The 22,799-nt window shown below is 55.5% G+C and overlaps 3 protein-coding genes across 7 annotated transcripts; 2 read left to right on the top strand and 1 right to left on the bottom strand.

The window, feature by feature from the left end:
- The first annotated feature begins 47 nt into the window (after nt 1-47).
- On the top strand, nt 48-3,289 carry Cptp (ceramide-1-phosphate transfer protein). Of its 2 annotated transcripts, XM_075946677.1 has the most exons (4): nt 51-325; nt 513-714; nt 2,254-2,386; nt 2,564-3,289. In XM_075946677.1, exons 3-4 carry the CDS (start codon nt 2,265-2,267, stop codon nt 3,090-3,092), a joined length of 651 nt encoding a protein of 216 aa, XP_075802792.1. In that variant the 5' UTR covers nt 51-325; nt 513-714; nt 2,254-2,264; the 3' UTR covers nt 3,093-3,289. The 2 variants fall into 2 exon arrangements, with proteins under 2 accessions (XP_075802791.1, XP_075802792.1); XM_075946676.1 differs by lacking the exon at nt 513-714 and having other exon boundaries at nt 48-325.
- A 541-nt stretch (nt 3,290-3,830) lies between these two features.
- Nucleotides 3,831-10,839, top strand: Tas1r3 (taste 1 receptor member 3). The gene is made up of 6 exons (XM_075946670.1): nt 3,831-6,454; nt 6,570-6,870; nt 6,952-7,755; nt 7,886-8,083; nt 8,175-8,295; nt 8,466-10,839. Exons 1-6 carry the CDS (start codon nt 6,264-6,266, stop codon nt 9,419-9,421), a joined length of 2,571 nt encoding a protein of 856 aa, XP_075802785.1. The 5' UTR covers nt 3,831-6,263; the 3' UTR covers nt 9,422-10,839.
- On the bottom strand, nt 10,253-21,913 carry Dvl1 (dishevelled segment polarity protein 1). 4 transcript variants are annotated; one of them, XM_075946675.1, is made up of 16 exons: nt 21,430-21,912; nt 15,999-16,068; nt 15,740-15,861; nt 15,414-15,517; nt 15,082-15,220; nt 14,855-14,948; nt 14,715-14,784; nt 14,489-14,628; nt 14,335-14,411; nt 14,175-14,242; nt 13,909-14,061; nt 13,284-13,415; nt 13,021-13,188; nt 12,732-12,938; nt 11,989-12,027; nt 10,253-11,530 (listed from the first exon to the last, which is right to left on the bottom strand). In XM_075946675.1, exons 1-15 carry the CDS (start codon nt 21,597-21,599, stop codon nt 12,017-12,019), a joined length of 1,725 nt encoding a protein of 574 aa, XP_075802790.1. In that variant the 5' UTR covers nt 21,600-21,912; the 3' UTR covers nt 10,253-11,530; nt 11,989-12,016. The 4 variants fall into 4 exon arrangements, with proteins under 4 accessions (XP_075802790.1, XP_075802786.1, XP_075802788.1 ...); XM_075946671.1 differs by lacking the exon at nt 11,989-12,027 and having other exon boundaries at nt 21,430-21,911; XM_075946673.1 differs by lacking the exon at nt 11,989-12,027 and having other exon boundaries at nt 13,984-14,061; nt 21,430-21,911.
- Between the last annotated feature and the right edge of the window lie 886 nt (nt 21,914-22,799).

Here is a 22,799-nt window from a genome sequence, read left to right as displayed (position 1 = left end):
CGCGGGCCGGTCCGTCGGGTTCTAATTGGACGACCAGCAACCAATTGGGATGGCGCGGCAGCGAAGGGCGGGGTAGGGGCTGAGCCCCTGGGGCTGCAACTCAGCACTTGTGCCCAACCGCAGTCTTCGAGCTGCCTCCTAACAGGCTGCGGGCGTGGGACAAGCATGGGGACGCCTACCTGACACGATCCAGGCCGCGGAGTGCATCTCCATAGACAGCCGGAAGGGACTCTCAAAGACTTGGCTCCCACAGCAGCCTCATTGTAGCTTTCGTCAACCCTCTCCATCACCGGCCTCGGTCCCCCGCCACAGGAACCCGACCCAGGTGAGATTTGCGGGCCTCTCTGAACGGCCCTAGCTCCCTACTACTCCTGGGTGTGTTTGCTGTGTGCTTGTTTATGGGGCCTCCTGCCGGGCTATCCACCCTATCTAGCTTAGATGTGCCCTGCTTCACCTTCCGGAAACTGATGAGTCTCCCTCCCTTCCTGTTCTTTCCAATGTACCACGGACAGCTCTAAGGGGCTACCTGGCTTCTGATATAGGCTCTGGGCAAGAAGGCCTGGCTGTAGGATTGTTAGATGACCAAGAGATGAACTGTAGGGCGCCTCAAAGACTGTCTGCTCAGTGGGCAGTGCAGACGCTAAGAGAGGGGTGTGTGGCAAGACTCTGGCTGTCGCCATCTTTCTAAGGCTGTCCCTGACACCTGAACACAAGGTGAGTCCATTTCCGGGCTCAGGGTCTGGAACTTGTGCCGGGCATCCAGTCCAACCCATGGGGCCATATCACCGCTCTGACAGCCTCGCTCATGGACCGGGAGACATGCAGACCACATTCCCAGAACTGAAGGACTGAGTCATAGGACTGTGTGAAGGAAAAAAAAAACTTGCACACAGATACCCCTGATAAGGATGGGGGTTTTTTGCTTTGTTTTGTTTGCGGGGAGTGGGGGGCTGATGGTACAGCGGTTAGGGCAGGGATCCAGCACTAAGGGACATAGGAACAGCCAGAACTGGTGGTGAGTATTCATGCAGGACGTAGGTGAGATGCGACCATGTCTCACAGGGCTGGTCCTAGACACCAAGACAAGGTTCTTAGGGTACGAGGGAAGGTGGAGGCTGGATGCTTGGAGTTATCCATTCAAAGTATGAGCACAAAAGGAGCATGGGGCACAGGCTTGTAGTTCTAGCTACTCAGGAAGCAGGAAGATTGAAAGTTAAAGGCCTAGTCAGGTGTGGTAACACATGCTTTTAATCCCAGCACTTGGGAGGCAGAAGCAGGCAGATCTGGATTCAAGGCCAGCCTGATCTACACAGTGAGGTCCAGGACAGCCAGGCTAAAATAAAATAAAAGATTAAAAAAAGTAAGTTAAAGGCTTGCTTGCTTAGGTTATTCCCTGCCCAGCATACAAGAAGCTCTTAAGCTCAGTCCCCACACCTGAAGATAAATGTGGGAACTATAATGTTTGTGGGGTGACTATAAAAATGCCTGCAGAATCCAGAGCCCCGCCTTACCTTAAGGCCTCTGTCCTGGATCCCTTTCAGAATGTTCTCTGAAGCTGGTGGGAGGACTGAGAGCAATCCTTCAGGTGTGGTAAGACCTTTGCCCGAGCTACCCTGTTGTTTAGGGATTGCATACCATTTCAAGAGCAGGAGCGTCCATCTGCCTGTCTAGCAGATGCCAGCCCACAGCCTCCGCTTTAATTTGGGGACTAAAACCTTGATCAAGGGAAGGAAAGCCCTGTTCAGCCACCCTTCCCACTCTCCACGGGGAAGAATCGCTTTTTTGGAGTCCCAGTTTTTGTTTTGGTACAACTTCCCACCAGAATGCTGCCCTGATATGGTGAAGTCCAGGTGTGGCTAGGAGGACTATGCCTACCTTTTGGAAACATTCCTCTAATGTGTGGAACAGGTGCTCTAGGAAGAGAAGAAACAGAAAAGCAAGAAGCAGTAGGAGCTGCAAACAGTGTGGCCACGGAGTCTCAGGTCAGGAACTGACCAAATTACTAGCTGAAGGGCAAGGAACAGCTATGTCAAGATCTGTGGGTACAGGATCCATCAAGGGCACAACAAGGTCAGATTGGCTTACAGGAGAGCTTTCAGCTCCTGAGGAAGGCACTCAGGTAAAGGGGTGATTCTCAGCAAGCCGTTTCAGCACCTCACTTCTTTCAAGTCTTCCCAACCCCTTCTTGAGAAAATGAGCCACGCTGAGATAGGCCAGCATGATGACTACACATTCTGTGTAAAACTATTTCAGCTCAATAGAAGATGGGTGACCCAGAGTCAGATTTCAACCTCAAAGTCGTCCTGATCAGCTTCAAGCAGTGTCTTACTGAAGATGGACAAGTGCTGCTGGACCATTACATCACCAGCTGGAAGGGGCTAGTCAGGTGCGTTTCCACGTGGAACCCCTGCATCCCACAGGGCACAGGGACGTGGGCACAGTTAGCAGACAGTTTCCATAGCCTTCCTGCCCCGGCCTCCAGACACATCCAAGGTAAGGTCTCCTGCACTACAGGCTGGTTGGCCCTCTAGGTAGGGCCTCACACTTATACTTCCTTGCACAGGTTTCTGAACAGCCTGGGTGCCGTCTTCTCATTCATCTCCAAGGACGTGGTCTCAAAGCTGCAGATAATGGAAGGTCTGAGGAACAGCCCACAGTATGAGCACTACACCAGCTTACAGTCCATGGTCGCCTACGAGGTGGGCAACAAGCTGATAGACCTAGATCGCCACTCGCGGCCCCGATACCCTAACTCGGGCTGCCGGACTGTGCTGCGCCTGCACCGTGCTCTGCGCTGGCTGCAGCTGTTCCTCGAAGGCCTGCGCACCAGTCCTGAGGATGCTCGTACCTCCACGCTCTGCAGTGATGCCTATAACACCACATTGGCTGCCTATCACTCATGGCTCATACGTCAAGCTGTCACTGTGGCCTTCTGCGCCCTGCCCACACGCAAGGTCTTCCTCGAGGCCATGAATGTGGGCTCCCCTGAGCAAGCAGTGGAGATGCTGGGAGAGGCCCTACCCTTCATTGAGAATGTGTATGACATCTCCCAGAAGCTCTACGCTGAGCACTCCCTGCTAGACCTGCCCTAAGGGTGCTTCCCCTACTCAGAACTGGGCTTGGGCAACCTGGGGCCTCTCCCACAGCAGTGCTTTCTGGATGCTGCTGTCCCTCTGAAAGCTGGGCTTGTCGAGGGCCACGGGCTGTGAAGAGAAAGGCAGCGGCAGCTGAGCCAAGTGAGGTGGGTGGTAGCTGTGCTCTTGGTCCAGGACAAGACCATTGAACTCCATTTTCGTCCTCTGCTTCAGTTATGTGTGTGTTCAGTCAGGCCTCATTGAAGTTGGATGGCCCATGGAGATGATGGGGGAGGAGGGCCGTGTTCTACCTCCCATGTGTGGGATCTGGAGGTTCTGTCTCCCCCACAGTCAATATGCCCGGCTGGTGCGTAACCTACCTAAGACATGGCATCCGTGCCAGACACACAGCCCTGGGCCTGCATGCCTGGGTCCCCTTCATATTCCAGAAGCTGTCCTTGGGTAAGATGAGGCTCCTTTGGCAGTGACGTGAATACCAAAGACCCCTTTCCTTGCCGTTCACCTGCCTCCTTGTTAGCCTCTCTGAGTATTAAACAGGCCCTTGTCTCCTTGGACATGGAAACCATTAAAACTGCTAGCTGAGACTTCCCCTGGAAAGCGTGCTCCTGTCAGTGCAGCCTGCTTCACAGCTTCTGCAATAAGTATCAGCCTTCAGAAGGTGGCCTCCCCCAAGACTCTAAAATAAAATGTCAGTACGAATTGGCCAAACTACACCGCTCTCTAGCCAGCTTGCTGCTCCTGTCACCATGGTACTCAGGTGACTTAGATAGGACATGACTTGTAGAAGGGGTTAGGCCCCCTTGTCTAGCTGACAGATGGCCATACCCAGCATGGTTGACACCCAGTGCATAAGACCCTAACCTCTCTCTCCCACGGGGTCTTAATGTTAAACCCTAGGACAGTGTCCCCAGTGTAGGTGATGTCTATAAATGCAAGCTTTAGGACCTACCCCTTTCCTCAAGAACTATGATATATGTAGTACTTACAACATAAATAAATTACACCTACATGATTGGGTATGGCATTCTAGGATGGGTCACAGGTGTGCCAGGTGCCTGATTACATGGGGAAGAACCTAAAAGTACCTACCCATACGGGTGGGGAGGGAGTTAACCCTAGGGACCAGACGGACTGAGGGCTCAAAGGGCAATGTGAACCAGGAAAGCATGGAACATGTCTAGCCAGCAGCCAGAACCACAGAAACTGCCATGCATTTGTCCTTGGTGTATCTTAGCTTGATCACACACATACGCTGAGATCTGTATTATCTCCATTTTACAGGCAAGAACAGAAACACTTGGGTCATTCACCTTGAGGGGCTAGACTGAGAAAGGTCTGTGTGACAAAGCTGGAGAAAACTAGAGCTACTTTCTACACGATAGCCACCTAAATAGCGGGTACATGATGAGTGGTGTCTTCCTGGTACTCCACCGTACCCAACTCATCTGCTTAGGCTGTGTGTTTTCCAGCTATGTCTAAGAACCTGAGACCACACAGTGCTAGCCAAAGCTGATGACTTCCAGAGACTGAGGCTGGAGAGGTGGCTCAGTGGTTAAGAGCACTGGCTGCTCTTCCAGAGGACCTATGTTCATCTCCCAGCACCCACATGGCGGCTCATAGCTGTCTGCAATTACAGTTTCAGGGGATTCAGCACTCTCACACAGACGCATATGTAGGTAAACACCAATGCAAATGAATCATCAAAAAGATTTCAAGAGACTGGCCAGAAAAGAAGGATATAATAGCAGATATATGTGTCACATACAGATTCATAGTGTACATGTGCTTTGTGGACATCCTCACAGGGCAGCAGGGAAATGCAAAGGTAATTTCCATAACATCTGCTGGATGCCATACGACATTGAGATTACCCAGGCACCTATTCAAACAAGAATCAACAGCCTCCCCCATGTTCGGATGCCGGAAACCTGCTGTGTTAGCAATAGCTCCCTCACACCCAGACTAAGTGGGGATATCTTAGCTAGGGTTACTATTCTGGGATGAAACACTATGACCAAGGCAACTTGGGAAGGAAAGGGTTTATTTAAAAGGCTTACACTTCACTTTCACCTCACCATTCATCGAAGGAAGTCAGGGTAGGAACCTGGAGGCAGAAACTGATGCAGGGGCCATGGAGGGGTGCTGCTTACTGGCTTGCTCAGCCTGCTTTCTTAAAGAATCCAGGACCACCAGCCCAAGGATGACACCACCTACAGTGAGCTGGTCCTCCCCCCAACAATTGCTAATTGAGAAAATGCTCTCAAGCCAGATTATATGGAGGAATTGATGCTCCTTCCTTTCAGCTTGTGTCAAACTGACATAAAACTAGCCAGAAGAAGGGAAGCGTCTAAGAAGGACCCACTGACTGCATACAGACACACACCTGGCCCTAGCAGCTGCAGGAACCTATTTGTTTATGGCCTCTTCTCATTTTCATGGGCCAGCTGTGAGCACTCTGCTGCGGGAGGTATCTACATGCCTGCCAAAGCAGGAGTGCTTACTCCAAGGATCAGCAGAAAGGGCGAGGGTCTCTACAGCTCTCAGAACCCCAGCAGGAAAGCTGGGACCCCCAGTGAGTCTGCCCCAGGACCGAGGCAGGTTAGTACACCCAGGAAACTCAGCTCCAGCTCTCCCTACCCCACCTGAAGGTTGGGGCCCTGGCTAACCAGCTGTCTACTGTCATTGTTGAGGGGCTTCCTCTGCAGCCCCTGCCTATTGACAGTACTGCCTCAAGTCAGAAGCCAGAAGATAAAATGTGTCTCTGTGCCTACAAGTATAAGCCTAGTGCCACCCTTATTCCAGTCAAGGGAAACCCTGGGACCCTGAATGCTTGCTTCTCCACCTTCCCCTTTACAGTCTGTGCGGCTGCTCTAGGAAAGAAGGGCACCGAGGGGCTTGGGCATAGGCAAGTGACAAGAGCACAGTCGGTGGTCACAGTTGGCATGCTGGGGCTCTCTTGGACAGACAGCGCATTAATGCTATGAAGATGAGTCCAGTATGCACAAACTATCAGGTCTGAGCTATTGAGCATATCACCGGAGCCCCTTGGGGGCTTGGCAGCCAAGCACATAAGTTTTGCTAAACAAATTCTCTGCTCTCTCCCCCTGGACTCAGTATATCTGGGGCTCCAGCACACCCCACAGTCTCTACTGGAAGTCTCTACCTACCATGCCACACCTGGTTGTTCTGTGCCTCAGCCTGGCTGCTCTCCCGGGCCTTGGGATGGGGGCCTCCTTGTGCTTGGCACAGCAATTCAAAGCTAAAGGGGACTACATACTTGGTGGGCTATTTCCCCTGGGCTTAACTGAGGAGGACACACTCCACCAGAGAACACAACCCAATAGCATCTTGTGCACCAGGTATGGAGGCTAGTAGCTGAGGTGGGGGTGGGCTTAAGGCTTGGCAGCCATGGGTCTGTGGTACTCCCAAGCTGGGGGTAAGGTGGTGAGCACCTGCAATCCCATGTGGCTTCAGGTTCTCACCCCTTGGTCTGTTTCTGGTCATGGCTATGAAGATGGCTGTGGAGGAGATCAACAATGGATCTGCCTTGCTCCCTGGGTTGCGCCTGGGTTATGACCTATTTGACACATGCTCGGAGCCGGTAGTCACCATGAAGCCCAGTCTCATGTTCATGGCAAAGGTGGGCAGTCACAGCATTGCTGCCTACTGCAACTACACACAGTACCAGCCGCGTGTGCTGGCTGTCATTGGGCCCCACTCGTCAGAGCTTGCCCTGATTACAGGCAAGTTCTTCAGCTTCTTCCTCATGCCACAGGTGAGCCCGCACCCTTTGCCTCCCCTCAACCAACTGTGTCCTTGAGCTCTCACAGCAGGAGGTGCTTCTCCATCACCACAGGTCAGCTACAGTGCCAGCATGGATCGGCTCAGTGACCGGGAAACATTCCCATCCTTCTTCCGCACAGTGCCCAATGACCGTGTGCAGCTGCAGGCTGTTGTGGCTCTGCTGCTGAATTTCAGCTGGAACTGGGTGGCTGCCTTAGGTAGTGATGATGACTATGGTCGGGAAGGTCTGAGCATCTTCTCTAGCCTGGCCAATCCACGAGGTATCTGTATCGCCCACGAGGGCCTGGTGCCACTGCACGCCACCAGTAATCAACAGCTGGGCAAGGTGTTTGATGTACTACAACAAGTGAACCAAAGCAACGTGCAAGTGGTGGTGCTGTTTGCCTCCCCCCGTGCTGTCTACTCCCTTTTTAGCTACGGCATCCGTCAGGGCCTCTCACCCAAGGTATGGGTGGCTAGTGAGTCCTGGCTGACCTCTGACATGGTCACGACACTACCCAATGTTGCCCATGTGGGCACTGTACTTGGGTTTCTGCAGCGAGGTGCCGAGCTGCCGGAATTCTCCCATTATGTGGAGACCCACCTTGCCCTGGCTGCCGACCCAACATTCTGTGCCTCACTGAATGCTGAACTGGACCTGGAGGAGGGGGTGATGGGACAACGCTGTCCACAGTGTGAGCACGTCAGGCTGCAGAACCTGACATCTGGACTGCTGCAGAACCTATCAACAGGGCAGTTGCACCACCAGATTTTTGCAACCTATGCAGCTGTGTACAGTGTGGCCCAGGCCCTTCACAACACCCTACAGTGCAATGCCTCAAGTTGCCCCGCATCGGAGCCTGTTCAACCCTGGCAGGTGAGGGTAGGGTTTTTGCTGGGTCTATGTCTGTTCATTCAGGAATACTGAACCAACAGGCAGAGAGAGCTAAATCCTGTCTTAACTGGAGAGGCTCATGGGTCAGCCTTACCCCCACCCCAACCCACAGCTCCTGGAGAACATGTACAACATGAGTTTCCGTGCTCGGAACCTGACACTGCAGTTTGACGATAAAGGGAACGTAGACATGGAGTATGACCTGAAGATGTGGGTGTGGCAGAGCCCTACACCTGTGCTGCACACCGTGGGAACCTTCAATGGCACCCTTCAGCTGCAGCACTCCGAGATGTACTGGCCAGGGAACCAGGTAAGGACAAGATAGGAGGAAGCCATGGTGGGTATAGGCTTGGGGTTGTCTGTGCTAGCCAAGGGAGCCTAACCCAAAGCTCCATGTCCAGGTGCCAGTGTCCCAGTGCTCCCGGCAGTGCAAAGAAGGCCAGGTGCGCAGAGTAAAGGGCTTCCATTCCTGCTGCTATGACTGTGAGGACTGCAAAGCAGGCAGCTACCAGAAGCATCCAGGTGAGCCTCCTTCCCTAGACAGTCCACACAGCTGAGCTGGGGGCAGAGGCCTGGCAAGGGCCTCCCCTCCAGGCTAATGCTGAAGGCAAGCGCCTGTCGGGGGCTGGGCTGGGGAATTCTGTCTCCCATCACCAGACCCTACGTCGCTTTTTTTCTTTCTTTTACTATAGATGACTTCGCCTGTACTCCATGTAATCAGGATGAGTGGTCCCCAGAGAAAAGCACAGGCTGCTTACCTCGTAGGCCTAAATTCCTGGCTTGGGGAGAACCAACTGTGTTGTTACTACTCCTGCTGCTTTGCCTGGTGCTAGGCCTAGCACTCGCCTCCCTGGGGCTTTTCATCCACCACTGGGACAGCCCTCTTGTTCAGGCCTCAGGTGGGTCACGGTTCTGCTTTGGCCTGGTCTGCCTAGGCCTCTTCTGCCTCAGTGTCCTTCTATTCCCAGGACGGCCAAGCCCTGCCAGCTGCCTTGCTCAACAGCCACTGGCTCACCTTCCTCTCACAGGCTGCCTAAGCACACTCTTCCTGCAAGCAGCGGAGATCTTTGTGGAATCTGAGCTGCCACTGAGCTGGGCAAACTGGCTATGCAGCTGCCTTCGGGGACCCTGGGCTTGGCTGGTGGTACTGCTGGCCATTCTTGTGGAGGCAGCACTATGTGCCTGGTACCTGACATCTTTCCCACCAGAGATGGTGACAGACTGGGTGGTGCTGCCCACAGAGGTTCTGGAGCATTGCCGCACGCGTTCCTGGGTCAGCCTAGGCTTGGTACACATCACCAATGCAATGCTGGCCTTCCTCTGCTTCCTGGGCACTTTCTTAGTACAGAGCCAGCCTGGCCGCTACAACCGTGCCCGTGGTCTCACCTTCGCCATGCTAGCTTATTTCATCATCTGGGTCTCTTTTGTGCCCCTCCTGGCCAATGTGCAGGTGACTTATCAGCCAGCTGTGCAGATGGGTGCCATTCTGTTCTGTGCCCTGGGCATCCTGGCCACCTTCCACCTACCCAAATGTTATGTGCTTCTGTGGCTGCCAAAGCTCAACACCCAGGAGTTCTTCCTGGGAGGAGGCCCCAAGGAGGCAGCAGATGGGAGCAACAGTGGGGGTGACAGTTCAGGGGCACAGTGAGTGAACCCTGACCCAGTGACCTCTCCTTTAGTAAGCCCAGCCGACAACCCCCAGATAGTACCTCAACCTGAGACTTGAGCCGCTTAACTACAGACTGACTCCAAGTCATCCACTGACCTTAGTCCCGCAGTGACCCCCTCCTCAGACCTGCAGTGTGCAAGATGGATCCTATAATCCCACCTGTTCCCCAAAGGCAAGATCATCCTTGATCCTGTTACGCCCTACCTAAGGTCTGCCCAGGTGACTGAGATCCATTATCTTAGAAGCAGCCCACAGAGTGTTCTTTGGGACTCCATAGCCATGTCTTGATTTTAAAAATAACCCAAGCAGACCCTGGGAGGCGAGAACATACTGCTTTCTTGAACATGCCCAGCCTAGGGCCCTCAGCACCTTGATCAGGCATCCTGGAAACAGAAGGCTGGGCATATGTAATGTGCTGGAACAAAACAAGAAAGCCAGCAGGCAGAGGGCACTCAAGAGGTAGGCAGACAACATCCAGCCTCCTCTTCCCTTCCTGATCTAGACCTAAGCCGGTAGGAAAGAACCAAGTCACTACTAGCACCTTGGACAGAGCATAAGCAAGGGTCAGGGTCAGCACCATGGCCAGCACCAGCCACCCAGGACCCCTGGAGTCCTCCTGGTACCAAGGACAGAAAAGTTGCCTCCAAGACCCCTGGATCCCTGTTACTGGCCAGCACCAGAGACAGAGTCACATGACCAAGTGGGAAGAGACTCCAGGCAGGCTCAGAACTGAGTCAGTTCTGGAATGGCCCCGACACCTGAATACGGAAGCAGCTTAGCTGGAGAAAAGAGAAGCAGGCCACACATTAATCCCATAAAATTAAACGCTTTTTAGTGTTTAAAATAGCATTTACACAGAAGCAGCATTTACACAAAAGCAGCATTTACACGTGAACTACCCAGCTGCTCAGACTTCGACACGGTATCTACAGTGCAGATGTGTGGGGCTACCATGCCAAGATGGCAGTGGCACATGCTGGTGGACAGCCACCAGGGTAGCAATGACAGGACAGGACCCCATCTCTGTAGCTATTGTGTGCGCTATCACCGTGTAAAGGTGCCTGGCCTCTCTCGTCTCCTGTACTAAGCATCCTCCACGTACTCCCAGTACAAACTGTTGTCATGGGCTGAGTACCAAGCGGGGGGAAAGGGACATGCACCTGCCCCCATTGGGTAACCAGCTGCCACCCTCAGAGCAGGCAGGCTAGCAATAAATAAATAAGTTAGACCCCACGTAGGCAGCCAGAGAGGTTTAAAGGCTCTGTCTAACCCCTCAAGAACCCTCCCTTGGCCTGACAGATGAGGCCCATGAACTCAATGAGAGTCAGTCTGGGCCACTGTGCACAGTTCTGGGAGAATTGAGGGGGGGGGCGTGCACAGAGCCCAAGAGAGTCTTTCTTATCCTAAATGGAGGTCATTTCCAAAAAAGGAACCAGGAGGTGGTCCCTGAGACTTGTGCTGAGGACCTAAAGACAGACATCTCCTCACAAGACTCTACTTGAGCTGCACCACACAGCAGGCAGGATGCCAAGTCCATATCCTAGTATGGCTGCTGCTCTCAGCCCTTCCTCTGCAGCCTGCTCCCTCTGCCCTGGCCCAGACCCCGCAGCTGATCTATCCTTGCTGGCCACCACTAAGGCAAGTCCACAGAGATCCTGGCACAGCAGGACCACAGACTCTTGCCACAGGCAGCACTGAAAACTCTGGTTGATGGTCACATAATGTCCACAAAGAACTCACAGGGGTTTCCCATGGCCTTTTGGAAGGACTGGCGGCTACCTGTAAGTTCTGGAGGAACAGCAGCCAGCTCCCGGACAGGTGGCCCTCCAGGTGGCCCGCCCACTACTGCATAGGCCTTTGTCAGGGGGTGAAGTGGGGGGAGCCCTGGGGCAACAGCTGAGGCCTGACTTCGAGGGCTACTGCCACGGCTAAGCTGGCTGACAGGACGCTCCCACCAGCCAGTGCTACCAGACCCACTTGGTGCTGTGTGATCTGATTCGCTGCCGCTGCCCCCAGCTCCGGCTGCCCGGCGCTCCTCTCGGCCTGGGGTCCGATGGCTGCTCCTTGTGGACCCACTGCTCTTGCTTCCTGGGAGAAGGGAAGGGACCACAGAGTCAGCACTAGGCCTGGCCATTTCCAGGACCACCAGCTGCTCCCAGACAGCCAGGGCAGAACCTGGTGAGCCTGGGGTAGTAGGGGAATGGCAGCCATGCAGATACCAGGAGCAGATGAGAGGCAAGGAGCTAGGGGCAGTTGCAGACAGGAGGGATAATGAGGGCCAGCTTGGCACCCCAAACCTAACCCCAATGCTTGAACCAAGGTTGATTTTGATGTTACAGCTGAGAAACTGAGACACCAGTGAAGGCCCTGTGTGCCCGGCATTCCCATTAGCCATCCTGGGATCACCACCCGAAGACCCACTGACCACCCAACCCCAGGGCCCTGGTCAGCTAATTTTCTTAGCTTCTGTCCTGAAAGTGGTGGGAACCTGAGAACACGTGCTGGCTGGGGACATGCTGAGAGGGACACAGGGGGACCTGGCTTACCGGCCCGAGGGTCCACTCTGCTAGTCCTTCAGTCTAAGGCTTGCTCAGCACAAAGCAAGGGATAGCACAAGTCACACACCAGTCCAGTGCTCACCAATGGTCAACTAGGACTATTGTGGGCCAAGCTGAGCTTGGGTGCATGCAAGGGCCTATCCAGGGTCAGTAGTCACTCAACAGCTTCCCCTAGGGCATTGCCACCCTCCGGCCCAACCTCTCCTTTCTCCCATCCTATGTTCTCAAAGATGACTGTCTTAAGTTTTTTTCCAGACCCTGTAGAATGGCTGCTGTGCCCCCACTCTGCCTAAGGCTCTACTTCAGCGCACCTCCTCCTCAGGGACACCCACCCTCCCTAAGATGATACACTCTCATGGCACTCTGCTGGGCTACAGGTACCACAACTGATAAAGCCCATGCCTTCCTTAGCTTGGGGCCTTAAGAGTAAGAGTAACCCTACTCGATGCCCTTGGCTACTCTCGCCCTCATTCTTGCCACATCATCTCCTGGCCTCTTGCCTCTGCCACCTGGAATACCAGGCCTGTTCCCACCAGGCAGTCTTCCTAGTCCCAAAGGCCTCTACCCACAGAACCAAAGTGAGTCCCCACATCAGCCCCCTCCCTGCCCCACACTGACTCCTGAAATGGGACCCACCAGGACCCAAACACACAGCAGGAGCACAGAGGACAGCAGCAAGGCCAGGCAGAGCCAGGGAGTGGGAGTGGAGGAGGGGCTGGCATGACTCTCACCTTCACTCTGCTGACTCCCGGCACTGCCACTGCCGTAGCTGAAGCCAGGGTCCTGGTAAGCAGGCGGGAAGCAGGGCGGGGGCCCTGGGTACTGGTAGGGGTAGCCTTGACCCAAAGGCCAGGGCACAGATGGGTGGGGCAGTGGGGCCAGTGTGTCCTGATCTGAGGCTCCACTGGAGCCACTGTTGAGGTTCAGGGATGCAAGGTCTGGCAGGAAGGGAGGGATGGGTAAGCGAGGGCAAATGGATGAGCCCCACAAAAAACCCCACCCAGTGACTCCCCTACTCACTACTGCACAGGTCCCCAAAGACATAGTAGCATTGCTCAGAGAAGGTGATCTTGTTGACCGTGTGCCGCAAGAAGCCGTGCTTCAGCATGCTGCTGGCATACTTCCTCGCCTCCCTGCGTTCTTTGAAGCCCTCCACGTGTGTGTACAGCCAGTCCACCACGTCCGCCCCTGGCCACAGGCCCATGAAAGTCAGGGTAGCTGAGTCCTGGGAAGCCTCACCAGAAAGAACAGACTGGGCCCTTCCCATACAGCCAGGGACTCACCAATGACAGCATTGGCAATAGTGATCTTAAGCCACATACGGTCCCGGATCTCCAGCCCTGAGTCCGGCAGCTGCATGACCCGGACAATGGCACTCATGTCGCTCTTCACAGTCAGTGGAGCCTCCTCCAGCTCTGCAAGGCACCGTTCTCTGAGCCCAGGCAGGCAACCAGCACGCAGGGGCTGAGCTCCGTGAGGTTGGGAGCAGGGGACAGGATCAAACATTTATCTCCCACTCTTAAGTGGTATCTCATCAAGATGTGAGCTGAAACTGGGATATTCTCCCAGTCCCACAGTCCAAGACTTCTGGGCAAGCCAGTCCCTTTCCCTCCCCCAGGGACACCTTCCTGGGGAGCTCAAGCTGTTAGTTATGTTAGGCAGCAGGAAAGCAAGGCGGAGGCTACCATGTGTCCTCCCAATCCGCAACACAGGCCTGGCGGATCCTTCAGTGCATCCAGATGGCCAGTATGGCTGGGCTATGAGATATGTACACGTATCCTGGTGTACACATTTGTGAAGGTGTTGGGGGCAGACACATTATATACAATGGGCCCCAGGAAGAGCTCTGGTGAACCCTTGTCCTTCAGCCTCAGTTTCCTGCCGGGGCTCGTGTAAGCTGCCACTTACGTGGGGCGCCAGGCACTGAGCTGGTTAGTGAGGAAGAGCTGGTGCGAGTGATGGCACTGGAGCAGGGACTCGTACCATAGCGGGGCAGAGCACCCGTCAGCGCTGCTGTGTGGGACAGCCAGGCGGCCGGGTCGATAGGTCGCACTGGGTCAGCTGCACAGTTACCGCATGGCAACAGATGACAGATGATAGAGGCAGAGAAGAAAGACCCTTCAGACTGGGCCTAGGAACCCTACCCTACCCCACCCCTCCATGGGGTCACTAACCCCTTGGGATGGTGAAGTAGCTCCGAGGGGTTGGGTCCCAGCACTTGGCCACCGTGAGGCTGATGGGCCTGTATGTAAAGTTCGGCAGATCACATGGGTGAGGCCCACACAACCCCTCCCATCCCATGCCCTTCCCATCCCCACACGGATCCCCCCTCACCCCGTCTGGGATACGATCTCCCGAAGTACCCGCACAGCGTCATCGTTGCTCATGTTCTCAAAGTTGACATCATTTACCTGCGGGGTTTGTGGGGTCAGGGAGTGGTGGTGGGAGGGGGTGCATCTTACCCCCACAGTCCCCACATGGCTCCCACCTGCAGCAGCATGTCGCCTGGCTCAATGCGGCCATCAGCAGCCACAGCCCCGCCCTTCATGATGGATCCGATGTAGATGCCGCCATCACCCCGGTCGTTGCTCTGGCCCACGATGCTGATGCCCAGGAAGTGGTGCCTCTCTGCAGGAGGGGCCGTGAGCAGGCCCCAAAGGCTCCTAGGCTTGCACCCACCCCCACCAAGCACCCACCAGCCCAGAAGGCCTCACCCATGTTGAGAGTGACGGTGATGATGTTCAGGGACATGGTGGAGTCGGTGATGCTGCTGAAGGAGGATGCCTGTGAAGGGACCCAATGAGGGGCTGTGTGCACACCATCGGAGCAGACACCCCACCCACCTGCTGCCTACCCGGTCTGTCTGCCTCAAGCGCTGCTTCCGCCGCCGACATTTGTGCTTGCGAATTAGCCGAGAGGAGGTGCTCTGCTCTGTAGAGCTACTCAGCCTGGAGCAGGAGACCAGAGGCGGGAACGAGAACCAGAAGTCAGATAAGCACGAGGCACAAATACGCACAGCCAGCCAGCACTCACAGGCATGAATCTCTCCAGCACACACAGACATATGCACATGCCACCTACCGGCTTGTGTTGTCCTCTTCATCTGAGTCAATAAAGCTGCTAGATTCAAGCTCACTGCTCAGTACGGTGGATGCACTATCTGGAGGCAGTCCCAGATCCCGTCGCCGGTCCCCCCTCGGATGCCCGTTGGTCCGGGCAGCTGTAGGGACAGTGGGGTGGGAGCTGATTGTGGGACTTCAGTCAGCAGTCACAGAATGAGGATGGCCTGTGCATTTCAAGCTTAATGCAGGGACTCTGAGGCCACAGAGGGTAGAAATACCAAGTTGGGATCTCTACCAAGCGATACCAAAGGAAGTTTGGGGTCCAGATCTGGGCAGGCACAGCCACAGTACCCTCATCACGGTTTCGACGTCGGGCGCGCTCCCGCCGATGACTGACCATAGACTCTGTGCCTGTCTCGTTGTCCATCCCATCACGGCTACTGGCAACATTTGGACTGCACAGATGAGAAGCAGGTAGAATTGGGCAGACCAAGTTGCTGGGAGCCAGTATCTCAAATGTTTCCTAGTCCCCAACCCACCACATAGGACCCCAATTCTAGAAGGTCCCTCCATCCAGCTGGAGTCCCTTCCTCTGTTCTCAGCTTCACCCTTCCCAGGTGGGTCTTGGGTAGCAAGTACCCAGCAGTGGCAGGTTTCCGCCCTGCTAGGGGCCTTACTGGAAGGAGGGGGGCCTGGAGTCCCCAATGCCGCCTGTCCTCTCAAGGGGTGGGGGCAGGTCCGTGTGGCTGTCAGTGCCCTGGGACCCTGCATCCGAGTGAGCGCCCTCAGCCAGGACCAGCTGTGGAGGGAGAGTGAGGCCTTGGATGCTCATCTGCTTCACGACCACCCCCACAGATACCCAGGGCAGATGACAGCCACCACCCTACCTTTGTCCAGTTACCCGCATCATTCTTGTGGGGCCACCCCTAGACTCACCCAGGAAACCACCCGGCCATTGAAGCAGGGCAACTTGGCATTGTCATCGAAGATCTCCTCCTTCACCACCCTATAGGCAAACAAGACCCTGAGGTTACCTCACCTCAGACCACCAAGAACACTATGACATCTCCTACCCTTGGGCCCGGCAATGGGGTACCTGCCAGGCCACAGATGTTATAACTGAGGGTTTACATAATGCATTCTACTTTTAGCAACTCTGTTGCTCTCCATTGGCCGCAGGCAGCGGACCCTCAGCACTGGGGTAGACAGATGTAAAGGGGTCACGGAAGGGCAGGCTAGGACTCCTGCTCACTTCCAGATCAGCCTCTAGCCCTAAACAAGGTTAAGAGTTCCTGAGAAAGACCCTAATTCTTCGGCTTCCTTGGCCCCAGGATTTCCCTCAGACCTGTCTCTAGTTATAGATTTCTGGCATGGGGACCCAACAGTTGCCTCACCACAACATATAACACTGGAGGCTCCTTTGGGGCCTGTTCTCAGCCTCCTTATTTTAGGGAGTAGCCCTACCCATCCAGGTGCCTGGGACAGCCTATGGTCCACTAGCTTCTGTGCTCATCAGCCCAGCACACACCCTCCGCCCGCCACTCTGGAACAGTCATAAGCTCTAGTCAGTAGGATGTGCATCTCATGGGACCCCGAAGTTCCTTCCACATCCTCCAGCCAAGAGCAGGGCCTCAACCACAGCAAGGCACAAAGACTCCCTTGTACAGACGTGAGAGAGCCCAAGGATATCAGCTCCTGCTGCCCTCAAAGTTGTCTCCCAAACAGAAAGAGTGTGCCCCACGCACAGCATTAGTCCCAACTCTCAGAGGAGAAGGTTGGTTTCTATCTGGGGAAGGGCATTCAGGGACAGAGCTAACCAGTCCATGGCTGTATCTGACCACACCCATCCCTGCTTGTCTTAATGCTGAACTAAAAAAGAGCCAGCCTCACCTAAGCAGGACACAAAGGGTCAGGGAATGAGGACTGGGAAGGAAGCCAGAAAGCCTGGGGTCAGTGTTCAAAAGGCATGATCGGCAGCCGGACAGGTCAGAAGGGGCAGCTGTGAAGGAACAGGCCTCCACCTACATCCTCAGGCCCTAGATTCCCAGCCCCTCACCCTCATCCCAGTGCTCAGCTCCACCCAGCACAGTGGGATTTTCCACACCCAAAACTTGAGTTCAATGGAGTTGGGAAACCAGACTGGTCCTGAAAGTGCACCTGGCAGGAAACAGGCTTGTGGCTTAATGGGCCCAATGCCAGGGGCAGGGCCACCTCTGCCTACTACTCTAGGTCCCCTGGTCAGCAGTAGGTTGTAGGAAGCCCTAGCAGATCAACTTCCCATCCTCTCCAGGGGACACTTGCTGGGTAGAGACCTAGGGCTGCGGGGATGGCAGAGGCAGGGCAGCCTGAAAGTGAAAGTGAATTCGGACCACTTTTCTAGTCTCCACTACTTCCCTGTGCCTACGAGCTCTAAACTAACAATGCAGGACCCAACAGCAGATACAATCGCTCCTCAGAACCCCTAATGTCTGCTGCCACCAATCACAAGTCACAGCTCTGGGGCTGGCTCCACTTACAAGCCTGAGCCAAGGCAGCCACAAGAGAGGCTGTCATCACAGGAAGACCTGGGCTGCCCAGGGTGGGGTGAAGTTTCTCTTGAGGATGGCAGGGCTCTGCCTGTGGTAGCTGATGGACCAGGGCCTGCAGAAAGCCTGCTATCTCTGAGTAACATGACAGCAAGAGACACCCAGACAGAAATCCTTACCTTAGCCCCCAACCTCAGCCCCAGTGGACCCATCAACAGCCTTCCTTTCCCCTGCCACACCCAAGTTTTAACCCTCTCTGACTCACACATGAAGAGACATATGAGCAACTTCTATCACCACAGTAGGGCCTACCTGGATCCCCAGCAAACACTGTGTCCCATCCTGAGCAGCTAGAGCCTAGTCAGCCAGACCCTTAAGGCTACATGGCCAGCTTGAAGTCTTTGTGCCTTCCAATTCCCACCAAGACACTCTTCTCCATACCTTCCCAGCCTGAGCAACCCAAGTTCTGCTTTCTGCCTAGTGGTCAGGTCAAGAAGAAATGAGAGGCTGGCACTTGCCCCAGATCCCACAGATAACCCTGGTCCTTCCCCACTCTGGGCGAGGCAAGGGGTAAACATCAAAATGCCCACGGTAGAGACAGGCACCACAGGTATGTGATGCTGCCCACACTACAGAATAGCCGCCTGGGCACTCTATAACAAGAACAGACGAGGCACAGTCAAACCTCTGTACCATCCTGAGCCTTGAGTGCCTAACCTCTCGGGAGGAAAACTGACCTCGGTGTGTCTCCACTGACTCTCTGTACTCAGGACATTCCTGCAGGCATTTTGCCATAACCTCAGAATTCCTAGACAGATCCTTACGGTCACTGGGCTCTGCCTGTCACCCCCAGAGACCTACCCCAAGGAGGAATCTGCTCTAAGGTAGGATCTTTGGTGCCCAGCACAGCTTGGCCAAAAAGGACCTACGGTTCCTGGAGGTCACAATAACACATAGACAAACTCTAGTGACACAGCCCTGAGATAGCCTCTTTCCAGTTCCCATACACACAGCCAGCCAACACTGGCAGAGCAGGCAGGCATAGGCCATGGTGATACCTTGAGCTTCAGGGGTTATATGCATGTCACTGGGAACGAGGATCCAACTCCTGCCAAGTATTGGTGTGGACTGGGCTCATGGCCTAAGGAGTCTTACTACCCATGGCCTTGAACTGACCATCGCTGGCCACTCTGCTAATAACCCATCCCATGAGCACTGAGCCCCAGAACATGGAGCCCCTCCCACAGGTCAGGGAATGCATTACCATTACCTAGACTCTCACAAACAAACACTAGAGAAGACACAGAACACAGAGAGTCTAAATCGCTAACCCCAGGCAGCCCTACCAGGCACAGGGAGCCCTCACAACATCTGCAAACAGGCAGCGGATCCTAGAGCCCATGGGCTCCCAGCCCTTACCCTTGCCTGCCTCTCCCCAGCTCAGGTACCTCTAACTCAGAGATCGAAATGCTGGGGCCACTGTCAGGCAGATGAGCTCAATATCATACCAGGCAAGCTGGCAACAGCAATACATTCCTAGGAGCAGGGACCAAGAGCCAAATGAACTCACTCCGCTGCCATAGACCAGACCCTCCATTGTCACCAGATCAAGCACCAGACACTTGCACAGGACCCACCAGAAGCCTAGAAGTCCGGCTACTAAACCTTGGTGGTTCAGAGTCAGAACAACCACAAGCTGCCCAAGTAGGCATGAAACAAAGACCTTTACCTTATTGGCTAGAGATACCTGTTAGGAATTGAACCCTGCCAGGGCAGACTCTCTTTGGTTTGGAAGGGGGGCAGACAACCTAGACTCATGAGGACACTCCTCACAGACTCTATTCTGAGGCCACCTGCCCAGCTCAGCTACCCCTGCTGAGCTTCCCTCTCCCAACATTAAGCTACTTTATCCCAGTATCCTTGGAGTTCTGTAGGTAGCACTCAGGCAGGGAAATGAGGAATGCAGTTGTGTGGGGGGAGGGGCTGCCTTTCCAGGCTCCCAAGGCCACTGTGTTGCCAGAGTTCCAGGTCACAGTCAGGATGAGGCCTATGGATGAGTTGTTTGTGTCTTTGTGTCCTCCTAGCCCAGACTCTTCCTCTTAGCTGCTCTGCCTCCTAGTCCTTCTACACATCCAGGACACCCAACTTGTACCTCTGAGCTCTCTGCTAGCTGGCTCTGTACCACATACCCCAGCCACTCCCAATGCACCCAAAGGAACTCCTGCTTCAGTCCCCAGACCTGCAGCCCCACCTCCTCCACAGTGAGGGCACCCGCAGGTCCTCCTGCACTTGAACAAGCTCAGTCGGGACCCGTGTGAGCTGATGCTGGGTTACTACACTTAGCACACCCTACCCAACATGGATATCGGAGCAGAGGAATGGGTACCCTCAAGAGACACCCAGAACATACAGCAGAAAACAACCCAGGTCTGGGTCTGTCTGCTCCTACCACTCATACCCCAGGAGCAGACAGAACATTTGTGACTTTGGTGATAAATTTAATCCAGAGATGCCCTGTCCCTATGGGCAGAGACCACAGAGGTGGCCCAGCCAGGAGAGCTGGGGAGGCCCAATCTCCAGAGCACAACCCTCCAGCCTCCAGGCAGATGGGGAGCACCAGCCTTCAAGTTGTGGGGGACACACTCCCCTCTGCTTTTTTTCTAGGTGGTTGGGGCACAGGGAATGGGTATGCAAGAGACTTCAGTTGTCCAAACCAGCTTTAGCCCTGCCTAGATGCACAGGGTCAGAGAGAGGTCCCTGCCCAGGGACCCTGCAACCACGGAACCCAGGAAACAGTCTCAATGTCAAAGCCCTAAGATGCAGCCACACAAGGGCACCAAGCACACCTGCTCCACCCACAGGGCCTGAGCATGCATGTCCCTGCCTTGAGCCCTGCCAAGCCACGGACTCAGGTTTCTGTGGTTGTGCCCTGTCAGACCTCTGTTAAACTGCCAGTCCCTGGCTCACTGTCCCAGAGGCCCAGCTCAGCTCAAGTAGGAAGTCCCTTTCCTGAGACAGCCGCCACATCAGTGCAGCTAGGAAACACACTCACTACCTTAGAAGCCGGCTCGAGTCAGAATACTCCCAGGAACGCAAATGCTGTGTGTGGTTCAGAAAGGACAGAGGCACAGGAGCCTGGAACTGAGGGGGCAGGCTACTGTGACCCTTGACCTCTGTCTTGACACGGGGACTTTAGAGGGGCTACAAGGAGTCTGTTTTCAGGCTTCAGAAACTTTTCTAAGCTCTAAAAAACAGATGGGTGCCTATGACTCACCCATTCCAAACTACTCAATTTCAACTGGAGGATCCACTGGGAGCCACAAACCTCCAACCCTTCCCCTCGATTCCAGCCCCCATAAACTGCACACCCTCCTGGGCAGCCATGAGCCCTGGGTCTCCACCCACAGAGGAGGGAATGCAACAGGCTCTGTGCTTGACCGGAGATAAGGGGGACGGGTGGCTTTGAGGGTGGCCTTCAGCACCCAACCTGGACCAGCTGGGCACAGGGGCATCACTGGATGACGGTCAGGAAGCCTGGGCCCTCGCCTGTCCACCAAACAGCACTCTGTGGCCTACCTAGAGGGTAGTCAAGGACTCGGATCCCCAGCTCGCCACGGACAGGTGAGTACACACACCAAGGGTCACCAAGACTCTACCTACACCTGCTGTCGAAGCGCGGCAGGGTGACGGTCGCCGGGGGCGCTCTCTGACGTCCCCAGACCCGTGAGCCCTGTCCGCGCAGACAGGTGCCAGCCCGTGCCCGCGCCGGGGGGGCCCGGGCAGTCACCGCACACGCGCGGGAAAGGGCCAGCACTCCCGCCCAGGCCGCGCGGCCCACTGACCCGAAGTCCTGGTCCATAGACTTGAAGAAGAATTTGTAGGCGTGCACCGGCCGGTTGCTGAGCACGTTCTTGAAGTCAGCCAGCGTGACGCGCTCCGGAGCCACGGGCAGCTTGACCAGGTACGGCGTCTCTTCCTCGTCCATGTGGTAGATGATCTTGGTCTCCGCCATGGCGCGGCAGCGGCGACGCGGAACCCGCGCAGCGTCAGGGCCCGGCTCACCTCTCGGACGCGGGGCGCCCTCCCAAACCGCCGGCCCGCGCCCCGCCCGGCCGCCCCGCGGCCCCTGTGCGCGCCCGCCCCGCCCGGTCCCGGCTCGCACCCGTTCCCCGCCTGTTGTCCCGCGGCCCGCGGCCGCCCATCCGCTGCCAGCCCCGGAGCGGGCGCGAGGAAAAGCAGCTCCGAGGGTTACTGCCGCCCACCGCCCCCTCGGGCTGCTCCAAGAACCGCCTGGTGGGGTTGAGCCCGCGGCCACCGGAGGGCGCGCCAGAGCCGGTGACGTCACTGGACGCCTGCAGCGCGAGCGGGGCGGGGCTACGCACGCGCAGGTCGGGTTCGGGGCGGGGCGGGGCTGCGGCTGGCTCACGGGCGGGGTAACCGGGACGGGACCCGGCGGGTTCTGGAAGCCTAGCTGGTTTGCAGTACGATAGGGCAGAACTCTGAGTTCTCCTCTCGCCAGGAGCCGAAAGCCCTGCGCTCCCAATAGGCAGAAATCCGTGCGGCGTCTGGGTCTGGGATGTGTGTGCAAATGGGCACACTCAGCCCCAGGAAGGCAGAGGAACCCTGAAGAGGTTGCACCCTTTGAGCCAATAAGATCTGCCAGGGAGCAGAGGAGAGTCGTCCTGCTGGGGTGGTCTGGTTCTCCCGACCCAATCCCAGTGCCCGGAATCCGGAGGCGCTGGCCACTCTGGAGGCTTCCGGTCGCTCCACAAGAAACTGAAGATACCTGTGTCTAGCCCTAGACAGCGAGAACCTTACTGCGCCCCATGCTAATGCCGAACTCAGTTCTTATGCCTATTGCCTTATTGGATTTCCCAAGAAACTTAAATGAGTAAATACTAGTGGGGACACAGATGTGTGCACAGAGATGTCCAGGCGAGGCCCAGGCTGCGACTGAAGCCAAAGGGATTTTTGCCTTGGACATTGTAGAAAAAAAAAAAAAAAGAAGGTGTCCTCCCCAGGCCCAGGAAGACGGGGATGCCCCTCTCATCCTGTAGAGTTGAGCCACTTACTGCCTTGCTAGCCTGAAGCTACTTTAGGCCTACTCCAAGATGACCTAAAGTCCTTCGCCAGCCAGTAAGAAGAGTAGAATAATGCACAGGATACTGGTCAGTGATGGAGACAAGGGGTGCCTATTGTAACCTGGGACCAT

The sequence above is a fragment of the Microtus pennsylvanicus genome, chromosome 13 (assembly GCF_037038515.1).
Source record: "Microtus pennsylvanicus isolate mMicPen1 chromosome 13, mMicPen1.hap1, whole genome shotgun sequence".
Taxonomy (NCBI): Eukaryota; Metazoa; Chordata; class Mammalia; order Rodentia; family Cricetidae; genus Microtus; species Microtus pennsylvanicus.
Note: the sequence above shows the minus strand (reverse complement) of the source record. Positions and strands in the feature narration are given on the sequence as shown.

Coding starts and splice junctions, on each gene's coding strand:
- Cptp (XM_075946676.1), top strand. CDS start 2,265: ATGGGTGACCCAGAGTCAGATTTCAACCTCAAAGTCGTCCTGATCAGC. Junction 2,387..2,563: donor AGCTGGAAGGGGCTAGTCAG/GTGCGTTTCCAC, acceptor TTCCTTGCACAG/GTTTCTGAACAGCCTGGGTG.
- Tas1r3 (XM_075946670.1), top strand. CDS start 6,264: ATGCCACACCTGGTTGTTCTGTGCCTCAGCCTGGCTGCTCTCCCGGGC. Junction 6,871..6,951: donor GCTTCTTCCTCATGCCACAG/GTGAGCCCGCAC, acceptor CCATCACCACAG/GTCAGCTACAGTGCCAGCAT. Junction 8,296..8,465: donor CAGCTACCAGAAGCATCCAG/GTGAGCCTCCTT, acceptor CTTTTACTATAG/ATGACTTCGCCTGTACTCCA.
- Dvl1 (XM_075946671.1), bottom strand. CDS start 21,599: ATGGCGGAGACCAAGATCATCTACCACATGGACGAGGAAGAGACGCCG. Junction 15,518..15,739: donor TCCAGGCCCCCCTCCTTCCA/GTAAGGCCCCTA, acceptor TCATCTGTGCAG/TCCAAATGTTGCCAGTAGCC. Junction 15,221..15,413: donor ACGTCGAAACCGTGATGAGG/GTACTGTGGCTG, acceptor CTGTCCCTACAG/CTGCCCGGACCAACGGGCAT.